The 26,040-nt window shown below is 33.4% G+C and overlaps 1 protein-coding gene across 1 annotated transcript in view; it reads right to left on the bottom strand.

Moving 5' to 3' along the window:
* The window catches only part of LOC134529852 (PRL-1 phosphatase-like), a 40,657-nt gene extending 14,873 nt beyond the window's left edge, over positions 1-25,784 (bottom strand). The window contains exons 1-2 of the mRNA XM_063364364.1: positions 25,641-25,784; positions 9,847-10,705 (exon numbers count right to left, since the gene is read on the bottom strand). Of these exons, the coding sequence (XP_063220434.1) occupies positions 9,847-9,975 (129 nt within the window). The 5' untranslated portion in view covers positions 9,976-10,705; positions 25,641-25,784. The remainder of the gene's footprint in view (positions 1-9,846; positions 10,706-25,640) is intronic.
* Between the last annotated feature and the right edge of the window lie 256 nt (positions 25,785-26,040).

Raw genomic sequence — 26,040 nt, 5'->3', positions numbered from 1 at the left:
AACTTTTTTTTTTAACTTTCTTAAATTACGCCGTCAGACAAAGTTCATCATATAAACATCATTTCTGGACTTTTAAGAATGTATACTGGGATGGTTTAAACATATTTGTATTTTTCTATTAGTTTATGTATTTCTTTTATGAAACCTTTTTATAATCTAATTTACGGCCAGCCCATATTTTTTTTCTTTCTGAATATACCTGAGAGCTTGTTAAGTACGTAATTGATATTGTATGTTAATTTTTTTTAATATCTGTTATAAGTTTCGTAAGTATGGAGAAATTATATTCAGACGGAATCACATCTTGTTTCTGTTCATTTCTCATATCCTTGTGAAACTTTAAAAGATCCCCAGCACAAATATCTCAAACAACCCATTTCTACACAAAATGGCCCACCCAGCAGAAAGACTACTCACCAATCTCCCGGAAACCAATGGATTGGATCCTAAAAAACTGATTGAGTTTTTGCGACAGTTGCTCAAACTACACCAAAAATGCAACCTACCAGATAAAGAATTGTTTGAGATAGTTTTTCCCCTTACCCACCCACCTCTCAGCGAACGAACCTCATTGGCCATAGAAAATAACCTAACCTTTGATCAGTACCATGCTGACATATTAGATTTTTTTATTCCGGCACGCATGCTCACAAACCTGCGGCTTGATTGGTATAACAGGCTTCAACAGAAAGACAAACCATTAAGCAAATACATTGCTGACATTAAGGAGGCCGCTGGAGTCCTTCGATTAGGCACATCAGAGTGCGAAATCATTTCTAATATCCTAGATGGAATTAGTCCTGCAGAGCGATCACGAGCAGTTTTTCAAAGCAGACCACATACTTTTGCGGAGCTAGACCGCTTGTGTATACATGCCACTAATGTAGAATTCGCCGACTACCGAAGGAATCGGTACCCGAGTTCCCTTGATCGACACCCCATTCTGTCAGTGTCACAACCCCAACTGAGAAAAGAGAACATGAACACAATTTCCAAAACAAAACAAAATGATTAGTCACCACCAGAGTGGATATAATCATCACCAGCAACAGAGGCCATTTTGTAAAAGACCCGGGCATGTGATTGAGCAATGCCGCACTAAATAGACAGAAAAATTATTATTACAACAACCAAAAAAACGAGTAACGAGGTGGCCAGAAAGCAATTTCTCAGTGCCACCTAAACAAAAATCATCTTCAGATAATTTCTGCAATACAGTCACTACTCCACATGCACCGAGTAAATCCCATTAACAGATTTAATTACCACCCAAGGGGTAATCACACTATACAACAAAAATACACAAAAAATTCAAGTAGATCGCAAAAGTCAAACAAGTCTCATAGAAGGCAAAATAGCAAAATGTACACAAATTCAGATAAGGTAAAAAATTCTACAGACCCTATGGCACATTGTGAAAATTGCATAAATCCTAAAAATTCAGGCAAGAGGACATGTCATAATATATTCGCAGGTCTACCCACAGTATTACCTTATGCAAGCACTTTAATTGGCAAACACGAAATTCCAGGACTGATTGATACCGGCTCAGTCCGAAGTTTTATTTCAGCAAATCTTTTTCATGTTTTACAAAAGGAGAAATTGGTTCAGGAAATTAAACCAGTAAAAATGGTAGCAGAGCATGGTTTCGATCCACGGACCTCTGGGTTATGGGCCCAGCACGCTTCCACAGTCAAACACAGTCGGCACGAAAAGGCCAACAAACGGGAATTCGGGGAGGGAAAATAGACCGAAGTAACTCACCAAACAGGGTGTAGCTCCTGGGCTCAGGAAATGCCTCGCGCCGACATCAGAAAGGCACGGACCGAGAATTGCGCGGATGACGCAGCAGAAAATATCATTTAGTAAGATCAAAAAAAAATTAAATAAACTTTAAACTAAGACATGATTTAAAATGGAAATGCCAGAAATGAGGTATTTTGGCACAATCTATGGATGAATTTATAGTGTTTAAAAGAATTTTGATCAGGAATAATTTTTTTTAAACCCATATTTAATAAAATTTGCAAAAATTCATAACCTTCCGTTAATTACATTATTCAGAATTATAAAATAATGAAAATACATATCAATTTTACATGGTAGGTTTCAAACTGCTAACTAACTTCATATAAGCTAGTTATTAATATAAAGTTAAGAAAAAGTTTTCATTTACACAGGCTTCATGCTATTATCACAAATAACAATTTTTATTGTTATTTAAACATACCTGAAAACCAAGATTTCACTTAGTAATTACTTTTACAAAAATTACTTTTTTTCTAAATAGAATTTTATAAGGTAAACATAACACTTAAATACTTTTAGTTAAGAGATAGTGTTGCAATAATATATTTTTTAATGTACATTAAGTTGCTCAAAAGCCTTATAAAGGATCAATAGTAAAACTTATAATATTTTTAGAAAGATTTATAATTTTATTATGATTATAGATAGTTTAACACACTCATTAAGACTTTGCTTCATCCATCACCTTGCCTCTAAAACTCCCCAGTCTCCCATAACTGCCGCCACGGGGTAGGATGCAGCCGACACACCCAAGGACTTCATCACTGATGAACCTGATCGTTCAACAACCATACTCATAATTAATACCTTTTCTCTCTATCCTTGAGGCCTACTACAGGTGATGAATTGCTGCACCTATATAATTTAAGCTCCTACTGAGCATTTCAAACGTAACGACCAGAGACAGCTTTGAGGCCTGATCAGCACCTACACCAGTTCGATTGCCAGTGGCATTTTCTTTACAGTTTAATACGTAGAGACTTGTGCAACTGTTTATTTCTGATGTAGCTTGGCATGAATAACAACACTTCTGCCAGACCTGCTAGTGTTCTGTGCGTGCACCCACGCTTATGTCTTTATAGACAGCCTTAAGAGCCTACTTAGGTCTGGGGTGTAACACCGTAACAGCGTGTCCGACGCTCAAACCTCGACGAGGTTCGAGGAGGTAAGGGGAAAGTGTTATAGTGTCTCAGCCACACATGAGTTAGTGTTTGTCTGCCGGGTCCGTATGCCCACCAAACATACAGCGACGCCCAATAACCTTCCTCCTACGTGTACGAGCAACACATGGAAGGCCCTATGACGACAACGTAAAGATTGATTTTAATTAATTCCAGATTTTAATAAGTATTTCAAAACTGGGACTAAAAAAAAATATTTACTTTGTATGGAGGGAAAAAAAAGATAACAAACCTGTGAATAAGCGTAATATAAGCCAGGCAAAAATTGATTAATATTTGCCTAGCATTTTACAAGTTGCAGAAAAAATTAAAAATACATGGGGCAAAAATCAAAAACAAAAAATAATATTTTCTTGCATTGTGAAACATCCTTAATGCAAAAACTGTTAAAACACGTGCCTATCTAATTTTAACTATGTTTATTCCATCGTTTACACTCTTAACACATAGTCTACCTCGTGAAATGAAAAGGATTAAGTGTGATATCAAGATGAAAGATATACTCTAACACACTAATACAATAGTTTAAAAATCAGATACTTGATCTATACTAACAATTAAAAAGGCCTACACATATCCACTTTAAAAAATATCATTCTTAAACAGCTTTGTTATAAAACAAACCTGAAAAATTTGTCTATTTAATAAAAATGTTTGGAGTAAATCAGTTTTATTTTAATGGTAAGATTTTAGCAATACACCAATCCCTCACTTAGCACGACTAATTCTTTCCTAAAAATGTTCGTGTTAATCGAAATCGCGTATTCTGAAGCATTAGTCCCCATAAATATAAGGCTAAATTATTTAATGTGTTCCAAGATGTGTAGGGAAGTAATCTTTACATAATATAAATCCGTAGAATAATACTTGAAAATGCATATGTCATATCATTTATCTTTTTAAGCCTACCACCGAATACGTTAGATAAAGAAAACATGGCACAGTGTAACGAGAGATAAGTGGTAACATATTTACCGTCAGTCAGCAGGTTGGCTTGCCCGCCCAGGCGTGACCTTCAACACGCGCGTGCATCTGTCTGCCTGCTGTTGCAAGCAGCTGGATCCTTTGTTATTACGTTTAAAACTTAAAATTAAAACACTTTTATGAAATTAAGAACCGGTTTTATATAACTTTAAAACACACAGCCATATGTAAACACTTAATTTGTTATGCACACCTCTTATAAAAGCGGCTATGTAAACAAATTAGTTAACAGATAAACAGATTTAGATTTTCCCTAGAGCACAAACATAACATTAAAATACGGGTACACTCCCTATTTAACGCGGTTGTCGGGGGACATAACTTTTACCCGCGTTGTTGCATAACCGCGATGTTTCGATGTGACCAAGGTCAAAAGGCATAAAACACCGCCTGTGTTCTAATAGGTCGGCAAGCACGCACAGTATAGACGGCCCGCCTTTGTGCGGACTTTGCATCCGCAGTTTCCACTAAACACGGGTGAAAAAATAAAAATAATAAATTTTAAAGATAAATATTAAATGTTGAATGGTTTTTATTTTTCCGCGTGCCGCGCACAGTTTGTCGCACGGCCTACGAGCGCGCCACACGCCGCCATACACACGTGCGGCACACAAGCTGCTGCTGCCAGTCTCGTGGTGTTAGCCACAGTATCTGCTTCGTCAGTGTCCGTAACAAAGTAAGTGTAGTGTGTGCGGTTACACACGATTCTGTGGTCAAAGTCTTCTAAAAAGAAAGGCCGTAGTGATACTTCAAACCGAATATGAATCGCAAAGTACCGAGTTTGATTGACAAAATAAAAATTCTAGATTTACTTACAGATAGCTTGTCTTTTGTAGAAGCAGGCCGCAGATACAGGAAAAAAACGATTCTAGCATTCGTACAATAAAAAATAAAGAATCGTCTATCGTGTCAAGTGGTTAAACTTTATTATCCATGCTTACAGTAAATTATAAATGGTCACATGTGGGAAACAAAAATTGCACCAATTTAATTTTAGCGCAATCAGTGACGCCGTATTAAAAACCGTGTTAAACTTTGTCTTTACTTATTTCACCAAACGCTGTGTCGAGTTGCTGAGTGTGTGTGGCTCGGATCGGCAAGTGTTATATTCCCCAGCCTCTGTTTAAAGGTCGGGAGACCGCTACACATAAACATTTCCGGGACTTGTTTACTACCTCACGGCAAAAGTGGTACAGTATGGTTCACGTAAATATTGGACCACTGGGAATTCCTGGGCAAAGATTAAAAATACGCTAGCCGATTTACTTTACTATTTAATGTTAAAACATTATACCAAAGTAAAAAGATGAACTTGTATAATACAATGAATTACCCAATAATATTACGTCTGTAGGTTTAAGTTGTAACAAAACATTTATATACAAATGTCCAGTAAAGTACCAATTAAGATTCTGGAGTGGAATTTTAAACACCGGACTACCTGATTTTGCCTTGTACGCAGCGACGCTGCTCAGTCAAGTGACTCATGCTCTGCCTGTGTGCTGCGTGAACACATTCCCTCCCCCACTCCCCCTGGTGTATCTGCCCGCTCTAATCTCTACCTCTCTCCATGTTCTCGGCTCGCCTCTCCCTACCCAGCGCTTGCCGACAACCAAGCCTATCCAACATCAATCCCCAGCCGAGTCACGCTGGATAATGTCGCTGGACGGTGGGCTTTATCAGGTCCCCTGTCCGATGCTTCATTTGTGAGATAAAGCGACGTTAAGAACTAGTGTTTCAGAAAATATCACTGGGCTGGATTGGACCATAATTTGAAAACCCTACAAGATAGAGGAATAATGTACGGAAATATCTTGTTTAGAATTTTACTGCGGACATTTTCTACGCCTAGGCTTTTTTCTGCCCGATGCTTAGTTTGTTAGTTACAACGCAAAATTATCCTAATCGGCTGTCAACCATTTATTCCATTATTATTATTCATTTCTGACTGGGGGACATGGTTTGACCCTCGATATACCCGATTCCGCGATCAATCGGGGCGCGATATACCGGGAGTTTACTGTATGTACAATATGTACATATAAAAAACATAAAAGTTAGTTAAATATTTTCTGGGGTGAAATTAACACTATCATCTTGCTTTTTTTTAAAAAAACGTGTCCAATTTCATCTGCTTTGGTTTCTGTACGGTATGGCCTGGTCTGCAGCCGGGCATCAACGGTACGGCCTGGTTTGCGGCCGGGCATCAACAGTACGGCCCGGTGTTTGTTTATCTGTGTGCGCATCTCTTTCCCCTCGCATTCCAAACCACTCTTCCCCCCTCGAATTCCATACCTGACGTCGCGTCGTTTCCGAGATTTTTTTTAGCCTGTGGCGATTTTGTGCTAACTGAAATTTACAGACGTGCTATTCGAGACTAGGGCAGTAAAATTTACATTGTGCTAACTGAATTCGCATTAATTGAAGACGTGCTATGCGAGGGATTGGTGTACTCTGAAATGGCGCGAGCGATGCTGATATTTTAAGCTAGTAGTTAGTAGTGGTATCTCCCTTCCAAATAGACGCTTGCTAAAAAAAAAATTTAAATTATAGATTAAAAAAGAATTATGAATTACAGGCCTAAATCAATTAAATGGGTTTACTTAAGTTTTCAATAAAATGTTTATAAATCTTGAATTTTACTTAAAAACAGACTTGCTGATGCTCTAATGTTCTTAGAACTGGTAAAACCACTATAACGAAACTATAATTTCTTAAACATATTTATTTTTAAGTAATAACACACTAAGTTGATGCTTGTTACTTTGATTTAGCTAAGACATTTGATGGTCAATCATTACATTCTACTAAATACATGAGCTGATATTGATTTAAGTGACTAAGTTATCTAAATAAAAGATTTTTGTCTCTCAATACAAAATTTTAACTCCTGATATACATTTTTCTGGGGTTCCACAAGGCAGTGGTACCCTTTCTCCTTACTTTTCAATATCTACAGTGATGAACCAATCCAAGGGCACAATGTTCGCTGATGACCTAAAAATTCATTGGAAAATTTCCAACTTACCATGACTGCTACTTACATGAGTGACATTCCTGCATTTGTAGGCTTGGTTCACCTTAACAATGACAAAACTACTACCATCTAACATTACCTTATCCAGAAACTTAATAAATTTTAGTTGAATACAAACTCGAAAATAATCCAATTTTGGGCATTTTACTTATTCAAAGCTATTATTTCATCTTCAATTGAATCCCTTGCATTTAATTCTAAAAAAACACTAGTCTCATTGTGTGTAATATTTGTAAAAATATGTGCTACGGCTGATGTTATTCATATGCAAATTTATATTTTTTGTATTTGATGATTGCTTTATCTATTTATAATTTTGTAATGTAGTTTCTGTTTGTCTGCTTGTAAGTGGTGCCTGCATGCAGGTGGTGCCTACATTGTGTACGATGGCTGCCTGATGGGTGGTGCCTATTCTCCTTATTAAACAGTAAAATGTAGGCATCGTCTTTCATTCCAGTTGCGTTGCATTGAAGTAAATATGGTATGTCTGCAAATATTAATGTTTGTAGGTGCTATGTTTTGGTTTTATTGATTCTTTAACATGTTATTTGTTAAAATTCTCCTCACAACCACATAATGTATATGGTTTATTTTAAGAAAAATCAACGTTTCTTCATGTTTTGATGAGGTATTATAAACACCTCCAAATTAACTATTGTAAAAATTTGCCACAATTTGTGGACTATTCTGTTTAGTTTAGCATTAGTAAAAATTCAAATGAAGATAAAGAAACTTTAAATTGATGTTTTAAAGAAGAACATTAAAAACAGTATTACAAAATTGGATATCATGACTGTATAGCAATATTTCTAAACATACACAGTGGAATCCGTTTATAATGACATTGAAGGGAATTGACAAACACGTCATTATAAGCGGACATCATACATTAGCATTTTGTGAAGAAAAAAACAACCTTTTTTAGGTGAATATTTATGTATTTTAATAGAGAAACTTAGCATATAAACATGTGTACAAACATGATACATATATGTACATATTTTTCATTTCTAAATTAAGAAATCTGTAATTTTTGTCTGCTTTTGTTTTTTCATTTTATTATAACAGTCTCTAATACTATTATGTATAGAAGACATTGCCATGGTCAAATTACTGTCATTTTCAATATTGCTATGAACAAATTGTGGTAATTCTGCAGCCTTTAATGCCTCTTCTGCGGTAGGTAATGGTGCTTCCTCGACTTCCTCTTCCCTTTCACCATCACTTTCGAGGTGTTCCCTAGCGGGTGACCACAAAGATAAAGGGATGTCATCTTCTTCATCAAATTCATGTTTTGCTGTTTGAACAGGCAAACTGTCGTGGTTTCCAATGAATCCAGCATGTTTGAAACAGCTGTGAATGGTACTTTGAGACATTTTATTCCAGGCATCATTAACCATCAGAATTGCATCTAGCACCGTTATTTTCGTTAGAAGAGTTGTTTTCATTAGCATAAAGACAATTAATCATTTTGAGCACAAGGTTTTTTCTAAAATTAGTTTTGAGTGATCGTATTCCCTGATCCATTGACTGTAATACTGATGATGTATTCGGCGAAAGGAAAGCAAGTGTTATAGACTTTAAATCAGTAACTTTTGGATGTGCCGGGCAATTATCAACCAGCAATAAAATCTTTATCTTCTTCATCATTAAATCACTATCTCAATTTCGAAGCCATTTCATTTTCTTGTCGCGATTTTCGAAGCCTCTTCGGTTTCAAAATATTTGAATTGAACGATTACTTAATCCGGTTCTTGTGTTTGACAATTATTGAGATTGTCGAATGACCCACGCCAAATTCCGTTGCGAGAGAAGAGTTTGATTCTCCATTTTCTTATCTGCATATAATTGCACCTTTATCCTCCAGCGTAAATGCTTTACAGTGTTGAGATGACATTTTTTCCACAGGATATCACAAACAACAATGCGTGACCTTCAAGTGTCAATTACTAACTGAGGTTCAAAACAAAAACGAGCCACGTGCCACGTGCCACGTCATCGGGAATTAACGAACATTGCCGAAGGTGTAAAGAATCATGTTGGTCATTATACGTAACCGACATAATTTATTAAAAATGGGTCACAATAAGCGACATGTCACTGTAAGCAAAGTCATTATATCCGACTTCTTTACAAAGAATTTTATATGAAAACCAAGTTCCGTTGTGTTATTACGTCATAATAGGCGGTTCGTCAATATAGGCAGAGTCATAATAAACGGATTGATTCTACTGCATCATAATTTCTAAAGCTGTTCATTACATTCTTTATGTGAAAACTAAATGCCCTTAGGTTTGTCTACCTGCCAAGATTTCAAAACTTAAGATAGAAAAATATATAAAATCTTTTTGGATGTTTTTAAATTACAAATATTTTATATACTAAAAATAGCAACCACAGACACAAAGTTATAACCTTTTGCAATTTCTTGAGTTGCCCTAAAAATTTAACTTTTGTTTGATAGTTTTGGAAACACAATCTGCAATATGTTCAAGAAACACATACCACTACACCAAAAACACTAAAGAAAAGTTTAATTGTTTTAAAGCAGTTCTCAAAAAGCTGCAGAATAAAGTTATAAGAAACCAGGATCTAGCATGCACATCTGCTACATGTCATAGCATTAAAGGATTCTTGCTATAGTTGAGAAGGTGCTAAAGGACTTGATGGAGGAAATGGATGACGGCAAAAAAAATCCAAAGTGGTAGCTATGTGAAGAAGAACCACCATTCTCACATGTACAAATATGTGTTACTTGTTATTCAAGCCTGAACTAATAACTTTGTTCAAAATGTTTTAAACATGTGTTAGTGATAAAAATGTAGGAATACTTACTTGAATGTAGTTATGGATGTTCTGATCAGTTGGACGATCAGTGATAAGGAACTTCATGTTCTTATACTCAATTTGGCATGGTGCTGGCCTGATATCCTTTAAACGCATGTTGCTGACACTCACAGACATTTCATAAAAAAATATAATAAACTCTTGTTAAGTATTGAGATATTCTTCAGTTAACACCTACTGCAATGTCAAATATTAAAACACTGATCTTGAAAACTATAATTTACAATAAAGATGTCCCTGTGCAAAGTTGCAAAAAAATCTGTCAAGCTATTGAAATCAATGAGAGCTTCACAACTTTAATGACATCGAATTCTATGAATAATTTTTATTTCATACTATCAGTTTTTCAGTGGTTTCAGAATGAAAAAAATATTCACACAGAAGTCACAGAAATATAGAAATAAAAAGTTTCCACTTGTAGAACGTCCAAGAAATGAAAAATCCTGAATACAAATTATTTGCTGTATTTTATGACTAAGTATGGTTCATTAACGTGACAATTTGTTACACACTTGAGACCAGAATTTTCTCAATGCAATAAAATGAACAAAATAAAAGTCCAACAATGGCTTCAAAACCTGTAACACATATCCTGTCAGCCACCAGGCCAATTCAAACACTGGAGCTACCACTTTCACTCTTCTTTCCACTAGTGTTTCGACAAACCCAAAATTTATATAAACTTTATACCATTTCACCCCATTCAAATTAATATAATCTTGTAAGTGAGGTGCAAAGCTGCTGCCTTCTGAATTCCTCGACACCCACTTTATTTGTGCTGTGCCTGGCAATACTCTCCACTGTCCAGCAAGAACTCCATATGCCTCACAGCAATACCGGCAGAAAACTGAAACATACATACATTCAAGTTGATGCATGCACTAAACAGTTGCACATAATGTAAACTAGGCATAATTACTTATAAGAAACAATGTGTGCTAAATATGGGAAGTAGGAGTCAATGGTACTGTACCAAGATCTCACTTCACACAGTTTATATAACCACTAAGAACAGTCTGGAAAGTTGTCACCCTTAAATTTGTATTTATCTGTTCATTAATAACCATGTGACAGACATACATTTATTACTGTTATCTTTATATGGGCCCATCAATTTGTTTTTAAAAAAACTGAAGCCATACCTCCCTAACTATATCATTTAGACAGCATTCAGTATAAAGTATATTTTGACAATAATTTATTTTTCAAAAATATATAATTATAATACTTTAACAAATAAAAAAATGCTAAAAATGGTTTTATAAAAAAAGTTAAGTCAAGGTCATTTAAAATGTACTAAATTATGTTTTACAGTCCAAGTACATAAATAGCTGTTACCAAACATGCCAAGTCTTTTTTTTTACTTTTTGGTAAATTGTATTCTTTTTACCACACAAGTAACCATACCTAAATTCTGGAAGTGTTTAGACTAGGTACTTAATATTTGGATTAATTTTTTACAAATGGTACAACCATGCTTTAAGTAAATGTATTATTCATTTTGTTATTTTTTATATCTATATGTAAGGATCCCAAGTAATGGTGAAGCATGAAATTCAGCAATTTTTTAAGTTTTTTGCGAAATAATTGAATCACGTATTTTTTCCACAATAGTGCCAATCAATAGTGTTAACAGTTTGTAGACGAAGCCTGCATGAGTGAAACACTTGCAAGGGTGTTTACTCAAACTAAGCCAGAATGTAACTCCAGTCTTCACAAAAAAATACTGTTTGAAATGCTGGACGAGTTATAGTCACCGTATTTTATTAACTATGTCTGTAAGATGACTAGCAAGACTGCATGCGCTGTCATTTTTAGTCACAGACTACAGATCCTCAGTTTTTTTCCCCGCTTTCGCAATTTGTGTTTTCGTGACAGTAATTTCGCTAGTTTTTTTCTTTTGAAAACTGTTTATATTTTGAACTTTGTACAAATTATTTTGCAACATAACAAAAAATTCAGATTCTATTGTATTGGTATTTATACTTGTTTTTGTACACAACAACATGTAGAGAAATGTGAACCAGTGTCTGCAGTGTATTTTGATTTTAGTAGTAGTATTTTTTTTATTTCAATGCAAGTATATACCAATGCATGCTAGTAAGGCACATAGGCATTTTTTTTGTGTTATGGAAATTTCAGACTCAAACGAAAATTTAGCATTGTTGACGAACAAGTTGAGGATTCAGGATCCGAAGGAGGCTTGGAACATTCAGATTCGGATCATGATTTTGAAATTTTAGATTTTGGTAATTGAATTTATGTCATTATGTTTTAGTTACTTATTCCTCAATTTTACAATAATTATGGTCTTACTGTCAACACACCGGCTTCCCACTAAGGTTACGCGGGCTCGATTCACAGCAAATTCACAATGAGTTTTCTCTGTACCTACACATGCATTCAGGCACTGCTCTAAACAGCATCTCATCCTGTACCCATGCCGTTGAAACAAAAATATCGGGTCTGTCACTACCACCATCTTCCATAGTCACTCAACCCACGTCCACTCCCAAATGATGTAAAATGGGGCAAACTGCTAGTCATAAACAGACAACGCTGAGCTTGGATGAAACATAGCAGCTTTAATACCAGACCTGCTTGTTTGCAAGAAACCTCCGGAGTGAAAACAGTGTTAAGACAGTTCATCCACACCTTTTGTTTTGTAATTTTTGTGCCACTTGAAATAAAGTTGCCCAAAACAAAAACAAATCAATATGCTAGCTCTATCATAACGGAAATGAAAAGACAAACACACTGAAGTCGAGGAGTGTTAGCAGCAAATGGCGGATTGCAAAAATACAAGACATTTACCTATTTTCTTACAATTATCATACACATGTGTATTGTGAAAAAACCAAAGCTTAGCAATTATTGGTCCAGAAATTCTATTCTACAAACTTCAACCCCTGAATCTATAACAAGAATAAGTTTATACATAAAATTTGTTACACAGTCAATTTTTTGGACTGATTTCAGAAAATAAAAACTGTACCTACGTTGTACACAAAACCACACACATTTTATTTCATTAACAATGAAAAAGTATTTAGGTATTATATACTTTTAAGAAATAATTTATTTTATGCTAAGAGTGATTGGTGAATATTTCAAATAACTGCAAAACAAAAGACCATGATGTTTACAGGAACATGTTCAAAAAGACATTATATAAGTTAATAAATGGTGTTCACAAAACCTGGTTACATTAAACTATAAAACAAAGGTAATAAATAACCTTTACCAGGAAATACCATACAGTTGAATTTGACTATAAATTAGAAAACACTTTAATTTCCAAATTCCTCTTTGTAAAAGATATTGGTGTCATTCCAGATTCTATTTTTCCACAAACACAATGATTACTACGAACCTATCTTGACTCCCGCTTTGTTCGCAATTTTTATACTTCGAAAGTTCATTGCAGCTATCTCTCCCTGATAATACACCTATCCCTCACTTAGCACAACTAATTTTTTCCTAAAAATGTTCGTGTTATTCGAAATTGCGTATTCTGAAGCATTAGTTTCCATAAATAGCAAGGCTAATTTATTTAATGCATTCCAAAACTGTTTATGAAAATATACTTTATGTAATATAAATGCGTAGAATAACACAACTATAAATATGTCACACCATTAATCTTTATATGTCTCCCATCTCACTTTGTATGACAAATACGACACAGTGTAACGGGAGATACATGGTTATGTACTTAATCGTAAGTCTGCTGGTTGACTTGCCCACCCGGGCGTGACCAACTCACGTCGCGTAACTTTCCAAACCATCCTTTACTGACAGTGAAACCAATATTACTGTCCGGATAATTACATTTTATTTTTCAAAAATTAAAGTGCTTATTCATGTATCACCACCTGGTTCACACCAATCCTGTCAGGCCAATGATTTTTTTCATTGCAACATTCATTTAAAAACCTTTTCCATGTGAATCATCTGTTAATTTTTGATCTGGTATCTAATGTCAAATATATTCCCGCTAGTACAACCAACAACATTAGACTTATATAATCTTTTGATATGAGTCCTTATTTCGTATAATTGTGCGCATAGTTGACTTGATTAAAACTAGAGTGCGACCAACATAAGCATGGCCTTCATGACAATCTGCGTGCCGTAATACTTCTAGTTTTGTCTCAAATACTTGAACAGGATGCATTATGAGTGATCAAACATGTACAGTTACCAGCCTTCTAGTTTTGTCTCAAATACTTGAACAGGATGCATTATGAGTGATCAAGCATGTACAGTTACCGGCATCTGAATGGGCAGATGTTGCTTTTGTTCAAGTGAATTGCCTGCCACTGGCTAGACTGAGTTCACGGCCCGGTCTGTGGCCAGGCGATAACGGCAGCACATCTGTTGTTTACAGAAGTTGAAACAGACTGTGGCGTCGTGCCCGACTTTTTTTTTCCTGAGGAGATTTAGTGTTAACTGAAATTTACAGACGTGCTATTCAAGACTGGGCCAGTAAAATTAACATCACGCTAAATGAATCCACACAATCTGAAGACGTGCTAAGTGAGGGAAGGGATAGGTGTACAGGTTTGAGAATTCCCCAATTCAATTTTCGTCTGTCACCTTTGTGTAGTCTAATAATAATAATGACATTATTGACAAACTTATCTCGAACTATAATAAACTAACAAACTGTTTATAATTTCATGAAATTTTTCTGTTTCACAGTGTTCCTCCAAAACAATAAACTCGAAGTTCCATTCTATAATTAAGATCTGTTAGAAGTTTTAAGTTTGCTATTTGTCTGGGGCATTCCAAATCAAATAATAAAGTATTTTAAAACTTGAGGTTTTCAAAATGTATCATATTTGGTGATTGTGTTCTACTCATTAGTATGGCCAAAACCACAGTGTATCAGATAACTTTATTTTTTTTCCTAAACTCACAAAAAGTTTTTTATAAAAAAAAACAAAAGTTGGAATTTTTAATTTTGATGAAAAAAAAAATATTTTTATACTAAAACTCTTTAGTAAGTTGTGTACAAAGTTTCATGATGTTATTCCAAAAGTATCATAATGAAATGATTTTTTTATGAAAACTGGTGCATGTGAAAATTCTGCTAATTCATGATTTGTTACATCATAAAAAAACTTATCTAACTTTTTTATTTAAACTTGTCTTAATAACTGATTCTTCTTTAAACCATAAAAATTTACATAGGAAAAGTTAGGTCTGAATAGGGTGACAATAGTTTAAATGGTAAATATAACAACTGGACCGAACAGGAGTTACTCAAGCGGTGACATGTTTGTTTCCCGTCTCAACTTGCAACCCTTAATCAGCTTCCTCCACTAGGGCTTTTGTCTTCAGTCATTGTGTTGTGAGTTGTCTCGGAGTGAACAAGTGCTCTGTGCAAGTTCATAAGAGACAAATGGGCAAACCGCGGGGTAAATATTGGTGCAATCATTTTAATAAAGACAGGCATCAGGTAACTTAAGAAACAATCATACTCAAGTTCTGAAAGAGATACAAATATTCATGAGAACCATTGGCTGAAAATGTAAATACAAAAGCAGCAAAGATGATCCTGAGTATATGGATATTGAATCAATTCTAGATTTGTTAAATGCCTCATAGACATCAATAGCAGAATCACCTGTTGTTAAAAAAAATGTAAATCAAATTTAAAATACTGCAAAGAAAAACTATACAAAATTTAATTTAGATTTAATAAAACTTTTTTTCAAAGCTGGCAACATAGAAGAGGATAACAAGAATCCACCAGACAACTCGGAGACAGAAATTCTTAATCATCTAAAAGAAAAATTTGCAAAAGCTAGCAAGAGTGAAAAACTTCAGATTTGAACAATTTTACCAACCAGTTGGTCTTGTGCAAGAATGAAACATGAATTTGGTGGCGAGGAAAGCAAATAAAACTCAAAGAAAAGGGAGTGCTATCGACACCTGATCCAAAACCTAGAAAAACTCTACCTTGTGAAACAGGTGTATTGGTAACGGAATTTTATGACGAGTATGCAAATGCCTGGAAAAAAGTGTATGTATCAATGGGTAAGGACAGTGAAAATAAGCCAAACCATGTTTAAAAAGGTTGATTGTAGGAAATTTGCATGAAATTTACAATATTTTCAAATCAAAGTTCCCTTATTTAAAAATTGGCTTTTCAAAGTTTGCAGAACTGAGATCAAAATCTGTATTATTGCTGGTGCCAGTGGCACTTATTGTGACTGTGTGCACTGAACACCAGAATATAAAACATGTTTTCAGGAGGTAGGTTAAATAAATGGACACTTACTCTATTGGGTCCTCTATTGAGTTACAAGGAATGTATGGTTAAAGTTATGTGCAATCCACCATTATAGGCATACTTTCTAAATGAATGTGACTGCTATCCCAATATTGAGGAATTTAAAGTAGCTTTAACCAGGTTTATCGAGGAGGAAATAATTAACAACATCACTTACAAACAATATATTACTGTTGACCGATTTACCAAACCAATTGATGAGTTTGTTCCAAGAATTTGGCAATTAATTAAGTAACCTTAAAAAAAAAGGACTTTGTTGCTAAAAAGGTTTTTCTCTGGAAAAAAAAAAGACCTTTGTTGGAAAAAAGTGAAGCTGTAGTAACAATGGATTTTGCCGAATATTATTTGTTTGTTCTACAAAGGTTTCATTGGAACAATTCTATGGCTACTGTGCAGCCTTTTGTAGTATATTTCAAGGAAAGCAATCAAAACAAGAGTTAGTTCACCAGAGTTTTGTTTTGTATTTATATCAGACTGCTTAACACACAATACTGTCATTGTTCATGCTTTACAGAAAAAGTTTATCCTATTTCTGAGAAATTTTAAACAGCTATACTATTTTTCAGATGGTTCAGCTACACAGTACAAAAATTGTAAGAATTTTCTGAACCTTTGCTATCACAAAGAGGACTTTAATGGACTTGAGGCTGAGTGGCACATTTATGCCACATCACATGGGAAGGGAGTTTGTGGAGTTGGGGTACAGTAAAAAGGCTTGCTGCCAAAGCCAGCCTCCAGAATCCATTAGAAAACCAAATTCTAACCTTTTCAGCATTTTCAGTGAGGTGTGAAGAATTTTCCATCCATTACTTTTTTTATGTAACCAATGAAAAGTATATAAATGAAGAAAAGATTTTAAACCAAGGTTTGAAAAAGCTGTGGCAATTCATAGGACACATATCCCACGAATTCATCCCTCTAGATCTAAATAGGGTAAAAACCAAAATTTACTGATTTTCTGATTCAGAAACACACAAGAGTTCAGATCAGTTCTGGTGATGACATTCCATTTGAAGAAATTGTGGGGTTTGTCACTTGTGCTTATGACAAGGAGTGGTGGTTGGCACATGTTGACTCAAAAGATGATGAAAAAGTTTCCTTTCTTCACCCAAAAGGACCATCGCCATCATTCACATATCCTAGGAGAGCATATCCTAGCACTGCCAATAAACTATATTTTGTGCAAATTACATCCACCCACAGCAACAGGTAGAACCTACCAAGTTCCAGCAAATCAGATGGCAACACAAGATTTGGCAAAGAGAACTCACCTTTAATAATTTGAAGTGCTAGAAGGAAAAAAAAGACTGTTCCTTGAGTGTAAAGTAAGCTGAATTTTTTGTTTGGATAAAATGGGTAAAAAGAAATTTAAATAAAATTGAGTTGTTTAAAAATTAATTTTTATTTAGGCTAACAAGTAATGAATTAACAGAAATTCCATATGCATTAATTTCCATAAAAATCATTTCAATATGATACCACTGGAATACAATCATGAAACTTTGTACACAACTTACTAAAGAGGCTTGGTATAAAATAATTTTTTTTATCACATACTTGCAATGACCACATTTGTCTTTGAATGTGTGTCTCATGCCCACTGAAAACATCTTATGGTTGGTGGGCATGTTACAATTATATAGAAATAAATTGTTGCAAACATTAGTACTTTTATCGCGAGAGTAGGTTTTAGCACGTGTAGGTGTTCGTAACAGAGTGAAAGGTTAGTTCTTAAGTCGGCTACGTTAATAACAAGTAAAATGATTGTTACAGTATAAAAGTTATTGCAATTTTTTTTTACAAAACATTAGGTTTTTGTGATTGTTGAAAAATGACAGATTGGTTAGGTTATGTTAGCTACATTTGAAATACTGCAAACAAAGTTTATTTTTATTCTGGCTGAAACCCAGAAAACTTAAAAACTTGGCAAGGTCCTTTATGTTGAGGTAAACTATGTGGTTTGGTGAGTTAAAAAAAAGGTATCATATTGATAAAAATTATTAAAAACACTGTATTTCTATTATTCTATTCAATATTTTAGCCATTTTATTTTAATTATTTTACCCCACAACTTTCTTAGACTTTATTGCCCTAACCACCATTGGGTGGTTCCTAAATTAAATAGGTAATTAAAAATGCAATGGTTTGGAACAATCAAAAAAAAATTTACACTAAAAAAACATTATCAAAACTATTTTTTATGGCTGAGACACTCAAGTAACAACATACTGCTATCTAAATTAGCTGCTTCTGAGCAAAAAAATTACATTGCAAATATGTTATATTTCAGTTGTGTTGTGATTCTGTTGTAACAGAAAAGCCAGATTGTGCGATTTTTAGTTACCTAATGAAAGGTTCACAGTTCAAGCAGTATATTCACAAAGTAATTCATTTATACCATGTTAGGTGAGTTTGTGTTTTTTGGTGGTGGTGGTGGTGGTAGTGTCAAATGTGATTTGTAATATACTATTCGCTTGCAATAGGGCTTCTTCCCATTGACAAGAAAATCCCCCCCCCCCCTTTTTCTACCTTGATCTAAAAATTCCTGAAGACTTGAGTCCTTCAGTAATTTTCTTACATCACCACTTTTCCGTAATAAAATAATACAATTATAAAAATGGTATTTTTCAGTATATCATGGTTGCTACAGAAATAGAATCTTAGAATTACATGACTTTTCCCTGTTTTCCAGAAATTTAAGAGAAAAATTCCCTGACTTTCTTATGAAATACATACCATAAATATTAACGTGCATATGATTAAATTTAATATAAAAATTTCAACATGAGGTAAAATAAGGTTTTTTTTATTGTGCTATTTTGACGGCAGAATTGTGAATGTTTTTTTTTCCTTCGACATGGCTGGTGAGAGCTCTTCGGCCCATATTGCTGAGTTGAATACTTTTGTAGCACAAAGTGCAGTACGCAGAATTTATGTTTTTAGCGGAGGGTTTGATATGCTGAAACTGTGACTCCTTGAGCCAATTCTCCTTAAAAGTAGTTTTATTCGACATCTCTAAGCTAAAAAAAAAAGTACATCTTAATATTTTCAGGTTAGGTTAAAAATTATTGTTTATGAATTCTTAAAAATATATTACTACACAAATACAAAAACTATTACAAATTCACACCTAGCAATATAACGGGCCTACTTAGAGAATTACAATAGCAGCATTACAACATGCAATACTCTTACATTCTTACAATGTTAACTAACGATTCTGGGGAAAAACATGTTCAGTTATGCATATTTTTTTATACACAATGTGTCACGCAACAGAACTCACGGATTATAACGGTTGAAAAAAAAGTAATTAAAAAAAATAGTTAGAAAAAATGCAAAAACATAACCGCGCACAAAATCCACGTGTTTTCGTATCAGCTTGGTAATTTCAAAATGAGAATTGGTATTGCTTCTTTATCAAAATGCACTTTATTTTCTTATGATCGCATCAAAAAGTAACTTCACCTGAAACAACGCCTTTAAATTCACGTAATAAGCTTTGTACTCATCTTATTCCACGTGAAAATAGCCTTCAAAAGATAAACGACGCCATGCCCGTTCTGTAGTTCACTGCATGGAACGGAACAAAACACAAAGTCTCAAGGGCAAATTAAAAAGGATCAAAACACGAACAAATGAAGGCCGGGTTCGCTAGTGAACAAACGAGTGCCTGGAATGGCCAGAAGTTATGGTGGGTGGTTGTAACAGCCTATTGCAACGGACAATCGTAGACCAAGTAAAAAAAAACAAACAAAAAGTTGCAAATGCTGTGTGCCTTAAGCAGCAGCCTTTTAGCGGAGTCGTTTGGTAGCGGTACGAGCGCATCAAAACAAAGCTTTGTTTGAATTATAAGCAACTTTAAAATTTCCAGAATTCGTAGAATTTTCCCTGACATTTCCCGGAATTCCCTGACCATTTTAATTTCCCTGACATTTCCCGGTTTTCTAGTCCTGTAGCAACCATGGTATTACAGATGTTCCTAGTTTGATGCTGAACAGCGTTGATAAATTCCCAATGGTTTCAGGAATATTACCTTTTTTAAGTTACATTACAATACCTGGGCACTGACGTGGACGCTGAAATTTTTTGCTTTGCCGATCCTGTGATTCTTCATATGTAACGTGTATAGGTATATTGATTTTGTAACAGTGGAAGGTAAACAAAAATTGTAAAAAAAAGTCTAATGCACATCGAAACCCAACCTTTGACAGGGATATTTTTTTAGCAGTATGGAGTCACAGAGCTGCATCTTATGACATGCAATAGCATGTTATATTAACTATTTTCATTATTAATGTAATACCTATATTGACTAAAGTATTCCAAACCATAAACACAGACCCACGTCAGAAAACTAAGATTCACAACAATTCATTCCGAGGCTTCGTTCATACATGTTCAGTTTTTATTCATCCCGTTTCTTATCTCAATAAAGTAAAAATGTCGAGGATTTGAATTTTACATTACATTTACACAGTATTTGGATAAACGTTTTATGCTGATTCGTTAGAACATCAGTAATATTGAAGGAAAGTCATTTCAAAAATGAAACCAATTATAATTACAAAAAAATTGTAGTTCATTTTAAGGTTTGGTGAAAATATTACAAATTTGTTATATTGTGAGAATAGTTGGTTAGGTTAGATTAGGTAAGCTACATATACATTAAAAATTCTTTTAAAAATTCTGGATGATGGTTGGTTAGGTTAATATAGTTACAGTATTTTATAGCATTTGTATTGTAGCTAAAATAACATAACCAACCGATCATTTTATTTATTTATTTATAAATTGTGACATGCACACCAACACTGAGAAGAGATTACAGGGGTGTGCACGGTACAAAAAACAAACACAATACACAAGAGACACAACAGACAAAGGACACAAAACAAAAAATAACAAAATAAAAAAATAAGAAAAATAAAAAAAATAATAAACAAAAAAATTAATAAACAAAAAAAAATATTCAAAAATACAGAAAATTAGTGAATTTAGAATACACAGTTAATTTAATTGACTGCAAGTGATACTAAAATAATTTACTAATTGGTTAAGCTTGTTACTATTGGGTTTAATATATTATAATTGCTTATTAATCTAAAAATATCATTTTTTCTCTTGATTGTACAGAAAGTAGACGTAAGTCGACTATGATACTGGGGAACTCTTAAACCAGTATTATCTAAGATGTATTTACAATTGATTTTAGATGAACAACAATTGGAAATAAAAAGATGGTCAAGGAGGGCACGCCGATGAAAAAGTGATGTTAATTTAGGAGGGGGAAATGATTTTTGAGTAATAAGTTTAATACATTTGTTTTGAATATTTTCAATTTTATCAATATCAGATGAATTAATGTTGTTCCATATTACTGAACAATATTCTAGTTTTGACCTAATAAGAGCTAAGAAAAGAGAAATAATGGAATCTGAATTAATGGCATGGTAAGTAATATATTTAAATAGGGCAAGTATTCTTTGAGAAATAGAAATTAAACAATCTACATGTTGATAAAAAAATAATTTAGAATCAAGAAAAATTCCAATATCTTTTAAAGCAGTCTTTTTGGAATTAAATTCTCTAATTTGTACTCATAGTTTATAGGAAAATATTTCCTAATAAAGGAAATTATTTTTGTTTTATCATGATTAAGACGGACAAGATTTATTTGCACCAAAGATTAACTGCCTTGATGTCGGATTGCAATAAAATGCAATCATTGACAGAGAGATGATTTTTCTACAGATTTTAAGATCTACAAACAGAACACCAGTAGAGTGGTTCAAGACATGTGTGATATCATCGATATATAGATTAAAAAGTAAAGGAGATAAAGTACCGCCCTGAGGAACACCAAAACAGCCATTGTGAAGAGTTGAATTACTGTTGTTAATAGAGACAAAGAAACTTCTGTTACGGAGGTAACTCGAAAACCAATTAACAAAGTTGTCAGATAAACCAAAATTGGATAGTTTAACAAGTAGAAGTGGATGACTAACAGAATCGAAAGCTTTGGCTAGATCAAAGTAACAGGCATCAACCTGACCTCTGTTAGTGACTTCATAGTAGATAGGATTGAGGAAGGTAATTAAGTTTGTAGCAGTAGACATTCCAATTCTAAAGCCATGTTGATTTACAGAAAGTATATTTTTCAAGGGAAAGTTGATAATTTTGAATATAATTTTTTCAAAGATTTTAGAAAAGCCATTTAATAGAGATATAGGTCGATAGTTTGAGATTGCAATTTAACAGTATTTTTATTGCACCTAATGTAACCTAATCAACCGTCTACACTATTTTCAAGTATTTTAATGTAGTTTGACAATTCTCTAATTTGGTCAAAGTTCCATATGTCAAAAATCCAAGTTCATCTCTTGATCACAATGGCATGATCCTGTATGCATTGTTCATGTGGTACATGATGCTGGCTGTTTTTGATTTAGTACGTTGAAAAATCCTGGCCCAACAAAAAAACTAATGAATAATAATGAATGATCGTAAGTTTAATACAAAATAGATTTTCCTTTTTAATCAATTTAAGATCAAAATTTGTTAAATAACAAATTTTTGTTATGAACAGGATCTTTCGACATACTACTAAATTAAAACAGCAAGCATCATGTACTACAGGATCAAATGTACAGGATCATGCTATCAGGATCAAGGGATAAACTTGGATACATGATATGAACTTTCACCTCTAATTTCTTGGTCACTAAAGTCTATGAAAGATTATATTTATTTATTTATTTAATTACATCTCTCTGTTGACACCTATACATGTATGTCATACAATTGGGGTATAGAGAACGTCAATAATTGCACATATAAATAATAACAGAGATTACAAATAGATAAAAACAAATCATAATCACGATACAAACATGATACAAAAAAGACAACATACCACACCATATTGAATAACAACCTATATAAATTATAAATGAGTTTTAAAAGAATTACATGAGTTAAAATATTCATTGATATTATAAAAACAATTCTTATGTAATAATTTCTTTACATTAACCTTAAATTTCTTTTTATCTAGGCAGCTTAATACTTTATATTGGTTAGGTAAAGAATTAAAATTTTTTGCTAGACACAAAGGGACCTTTCTGAACAACTGATAATGATACCGAAGGTAAATGAATGTTATTATATCATGTATTATATTTGTGCACTTCATGATTCTTTATAAAGAACCCCATGTTATCAATTATGTATGATAAGGCATTGTAAATGTATTGATTAGTCAGAGAGAAAATTCTTTCACTCTCAAATAAACCTCTACAAGAGTCTCTGGGTCTTTTATTACACTAAATTCTTAAGGCTCTTTTCTGAAGAATAAATACTTTCTTAGATTCAACTGAATCACCCCAAAGTATTATTCCATAGGACATAATAGAATGAAAGTAAGCATAATAAATTGATTTCAACGTATCCTTAGAAACAAACTGCGAAAGACATCTTAGTAACAAGAAGCACTAAGTTTTTTACAGATAACATTAATATGATTTTTCCAATTTAACATATCAATTTCTAACCCTAAAAACTTAACTGTAGAAACCTGTCGAATATTTATATTTAAATGTCCAATTTGTATTTTTGGAAATTCTTTATTCTTTACATAGAACATAACAAAATTAGTTTTATCATAATTAAGGACTAGTTTATTAATTCTAAACCAATCTATTAAAATGCTAAATACTTTATTTGCCTTTAATTCGAGTTCAGTTTGTGATTTTGCATTAATAAGAATACTTGTATCATCTGCAAAAAAACTGATGAAGTACCATCATGCAGATATGCTGGTAAGTCATTTATATATAACAAAAAAAGTAATGGAACAATAATAGATCCCTGAGATACTCCTTGTTCGATATCGCCAGAACTTGACTCTACTTCTCTACCAGTCTGTGGATCATATATTAGTACTTTCTATTAACGATCCAATAGATATGATTTAATCAACAACAATAAATTATTTTCTATACCGTATAATTGCAATTTCTTTAATAAAATGTCATGGTTAACACAAAGGCTTTTGTCAAGTCACAAAAGATAGCTAAGGCATACTCTATTATTTAATATGTTTAATATATTAGTTCATAAGTGGTACGCTGCATTTACAGTAGACAAACCTTTTCTAAAGCCAAATTGGGATGGAGAAAATATATTATTTAGTTCCAAATGTTTAATCAATCTTACATAAATAGCTTTCTCAAACATTTTACTGAAAACTGAAAGAAGAGAACTAGGTCTATAATTAACTTCTCTCTCTCTATCCCCCTTCTTATACAAGGGTTTAACAATGGCAGTCTTTAATCTATCTATATGTATTGACATCTTTCCTTCGAGTTTTTAACCTATCTTATGTGCTACAGAAGTTGCATGCACGAACAGCAAACTTCAGAACAGTTCGGGCCTCAGAATAGAATGTTTTGAATCTTAGTTTTCACAAGTTGATATGCTAAAACAAAATGACGGTGGCCACATCACTGCACAAAGCTAAATAATGTAACGTATAAAAAGTAATTTCTCCTAAATCAGTTGGAATTTGCAAATGCTGTTTCAACAGTAAACAGAGGAACATTAGTACTGAAAACCACAAATTTTAAGATGTTATTTTATCTATGGAAAAGCTACAAAGTAAGAAATTTACCCTTGCTTTCCTCTATCCATTCATCTCCACTCCTTTATTACTATCACATTTTTATTACTTAATATATAAAATAAAAATTAACTATGGAAACTAATTAATATATTTTTTTTACGGTTGTGTAAGCGGCCTTAAATTCTAAATTGTGTGTTTCAACAAGATGAAAACTTGCATGCATTTTATTTACAGAAAAGCCGCAACGTAAGAAATTTACCCTTGCTTTCCTCTATCCAACCATCTCCACTCATTTTGACTTAGTAAAAAATTTATTTTATTACTTCATTTATAAAATATATATTAATCAAGGAAACGGTTTAATACTTTTTGTACTGTTGTTTGGACGGCCTTGAATTCTCAATGCATGTTTCAACAAGTTGAAAACGTGCAAGTATTAATGTAAAATTTTTACATTTGTCTTAACGTATGTGTTACAGCAAAAAAAACTATCTAGGTAATAAACTCTTTCTTAATACAAGAGACACTAACAAAATTTCTTCGGAAGGATATGGGGAAACATTTGCAAGATAAAAAAGCAACAATTTTAGAACACGATATAATTTTATAAATGTTTCAATTTTACTCGGAAATCTTTAAAGATGATTCGTTATTTGAATTACCTTTAAGTTCAGGACTATCAACTCCGCCTACTTACAGGTGAGACTTTACAAAATAAAATGTATAGTACACATAATTAAAGTTTTCAACTTTCAAGAATCTTCACGATGAATACGCTGCATATTACTAGGCTTTCAACAGGTCACAACGCATTAAAAATAGTTTACCTTCCTTTCTCAAATTAAAATGTGAACTTACCACAAGAGCCATACACATTGAACGTAGATATAATAAACTTTCGTTAAATATGAGTCACACAATACACGCCCAATTGCACAGTACTAATTACACAACTGCATTGACATTTTTCAACCCAAATGGTCGACAACGTATAAGCCAAAGGTTAAATATTGTAGAAAAAAGTATAGGAAACTCTGGTCCGTTAACATGAGTGAAGCATAAAACGTACTACTACAGCGCTAATAGTGGTGTGAGTTGGTAACTGTAAATACAAATTTGTGTATTTCATAATGAGTGATTTAGACATAGTTTTCCCCTAAATTCTTAAAAGTCTTTTCTTGTAAAGAAAATATGCCTATTATTTTGACGTCGACCCAAGTGTTTCCTCGGCTCCGTCAGGCCGTTATGCCTCGTCAAC

This window comes from Bacillus rossius, chromosome 2 (genome assembly GCF_032445375.1).
Source record: "Bacillus rossius redtenbacheri isolate Brsri chromosome 2, Brsri_v3, whole genome shotgun sequence".
Lineage (NCBI taxonomy): Eukaryota > Metazoa > Arthropoda > Insecta > Phasmatodea > Bacillidae > Bacillus > Bacillus rossius.
This window is presented reverse-complemented; position numbering and strand designations above follow the sequence as displayed.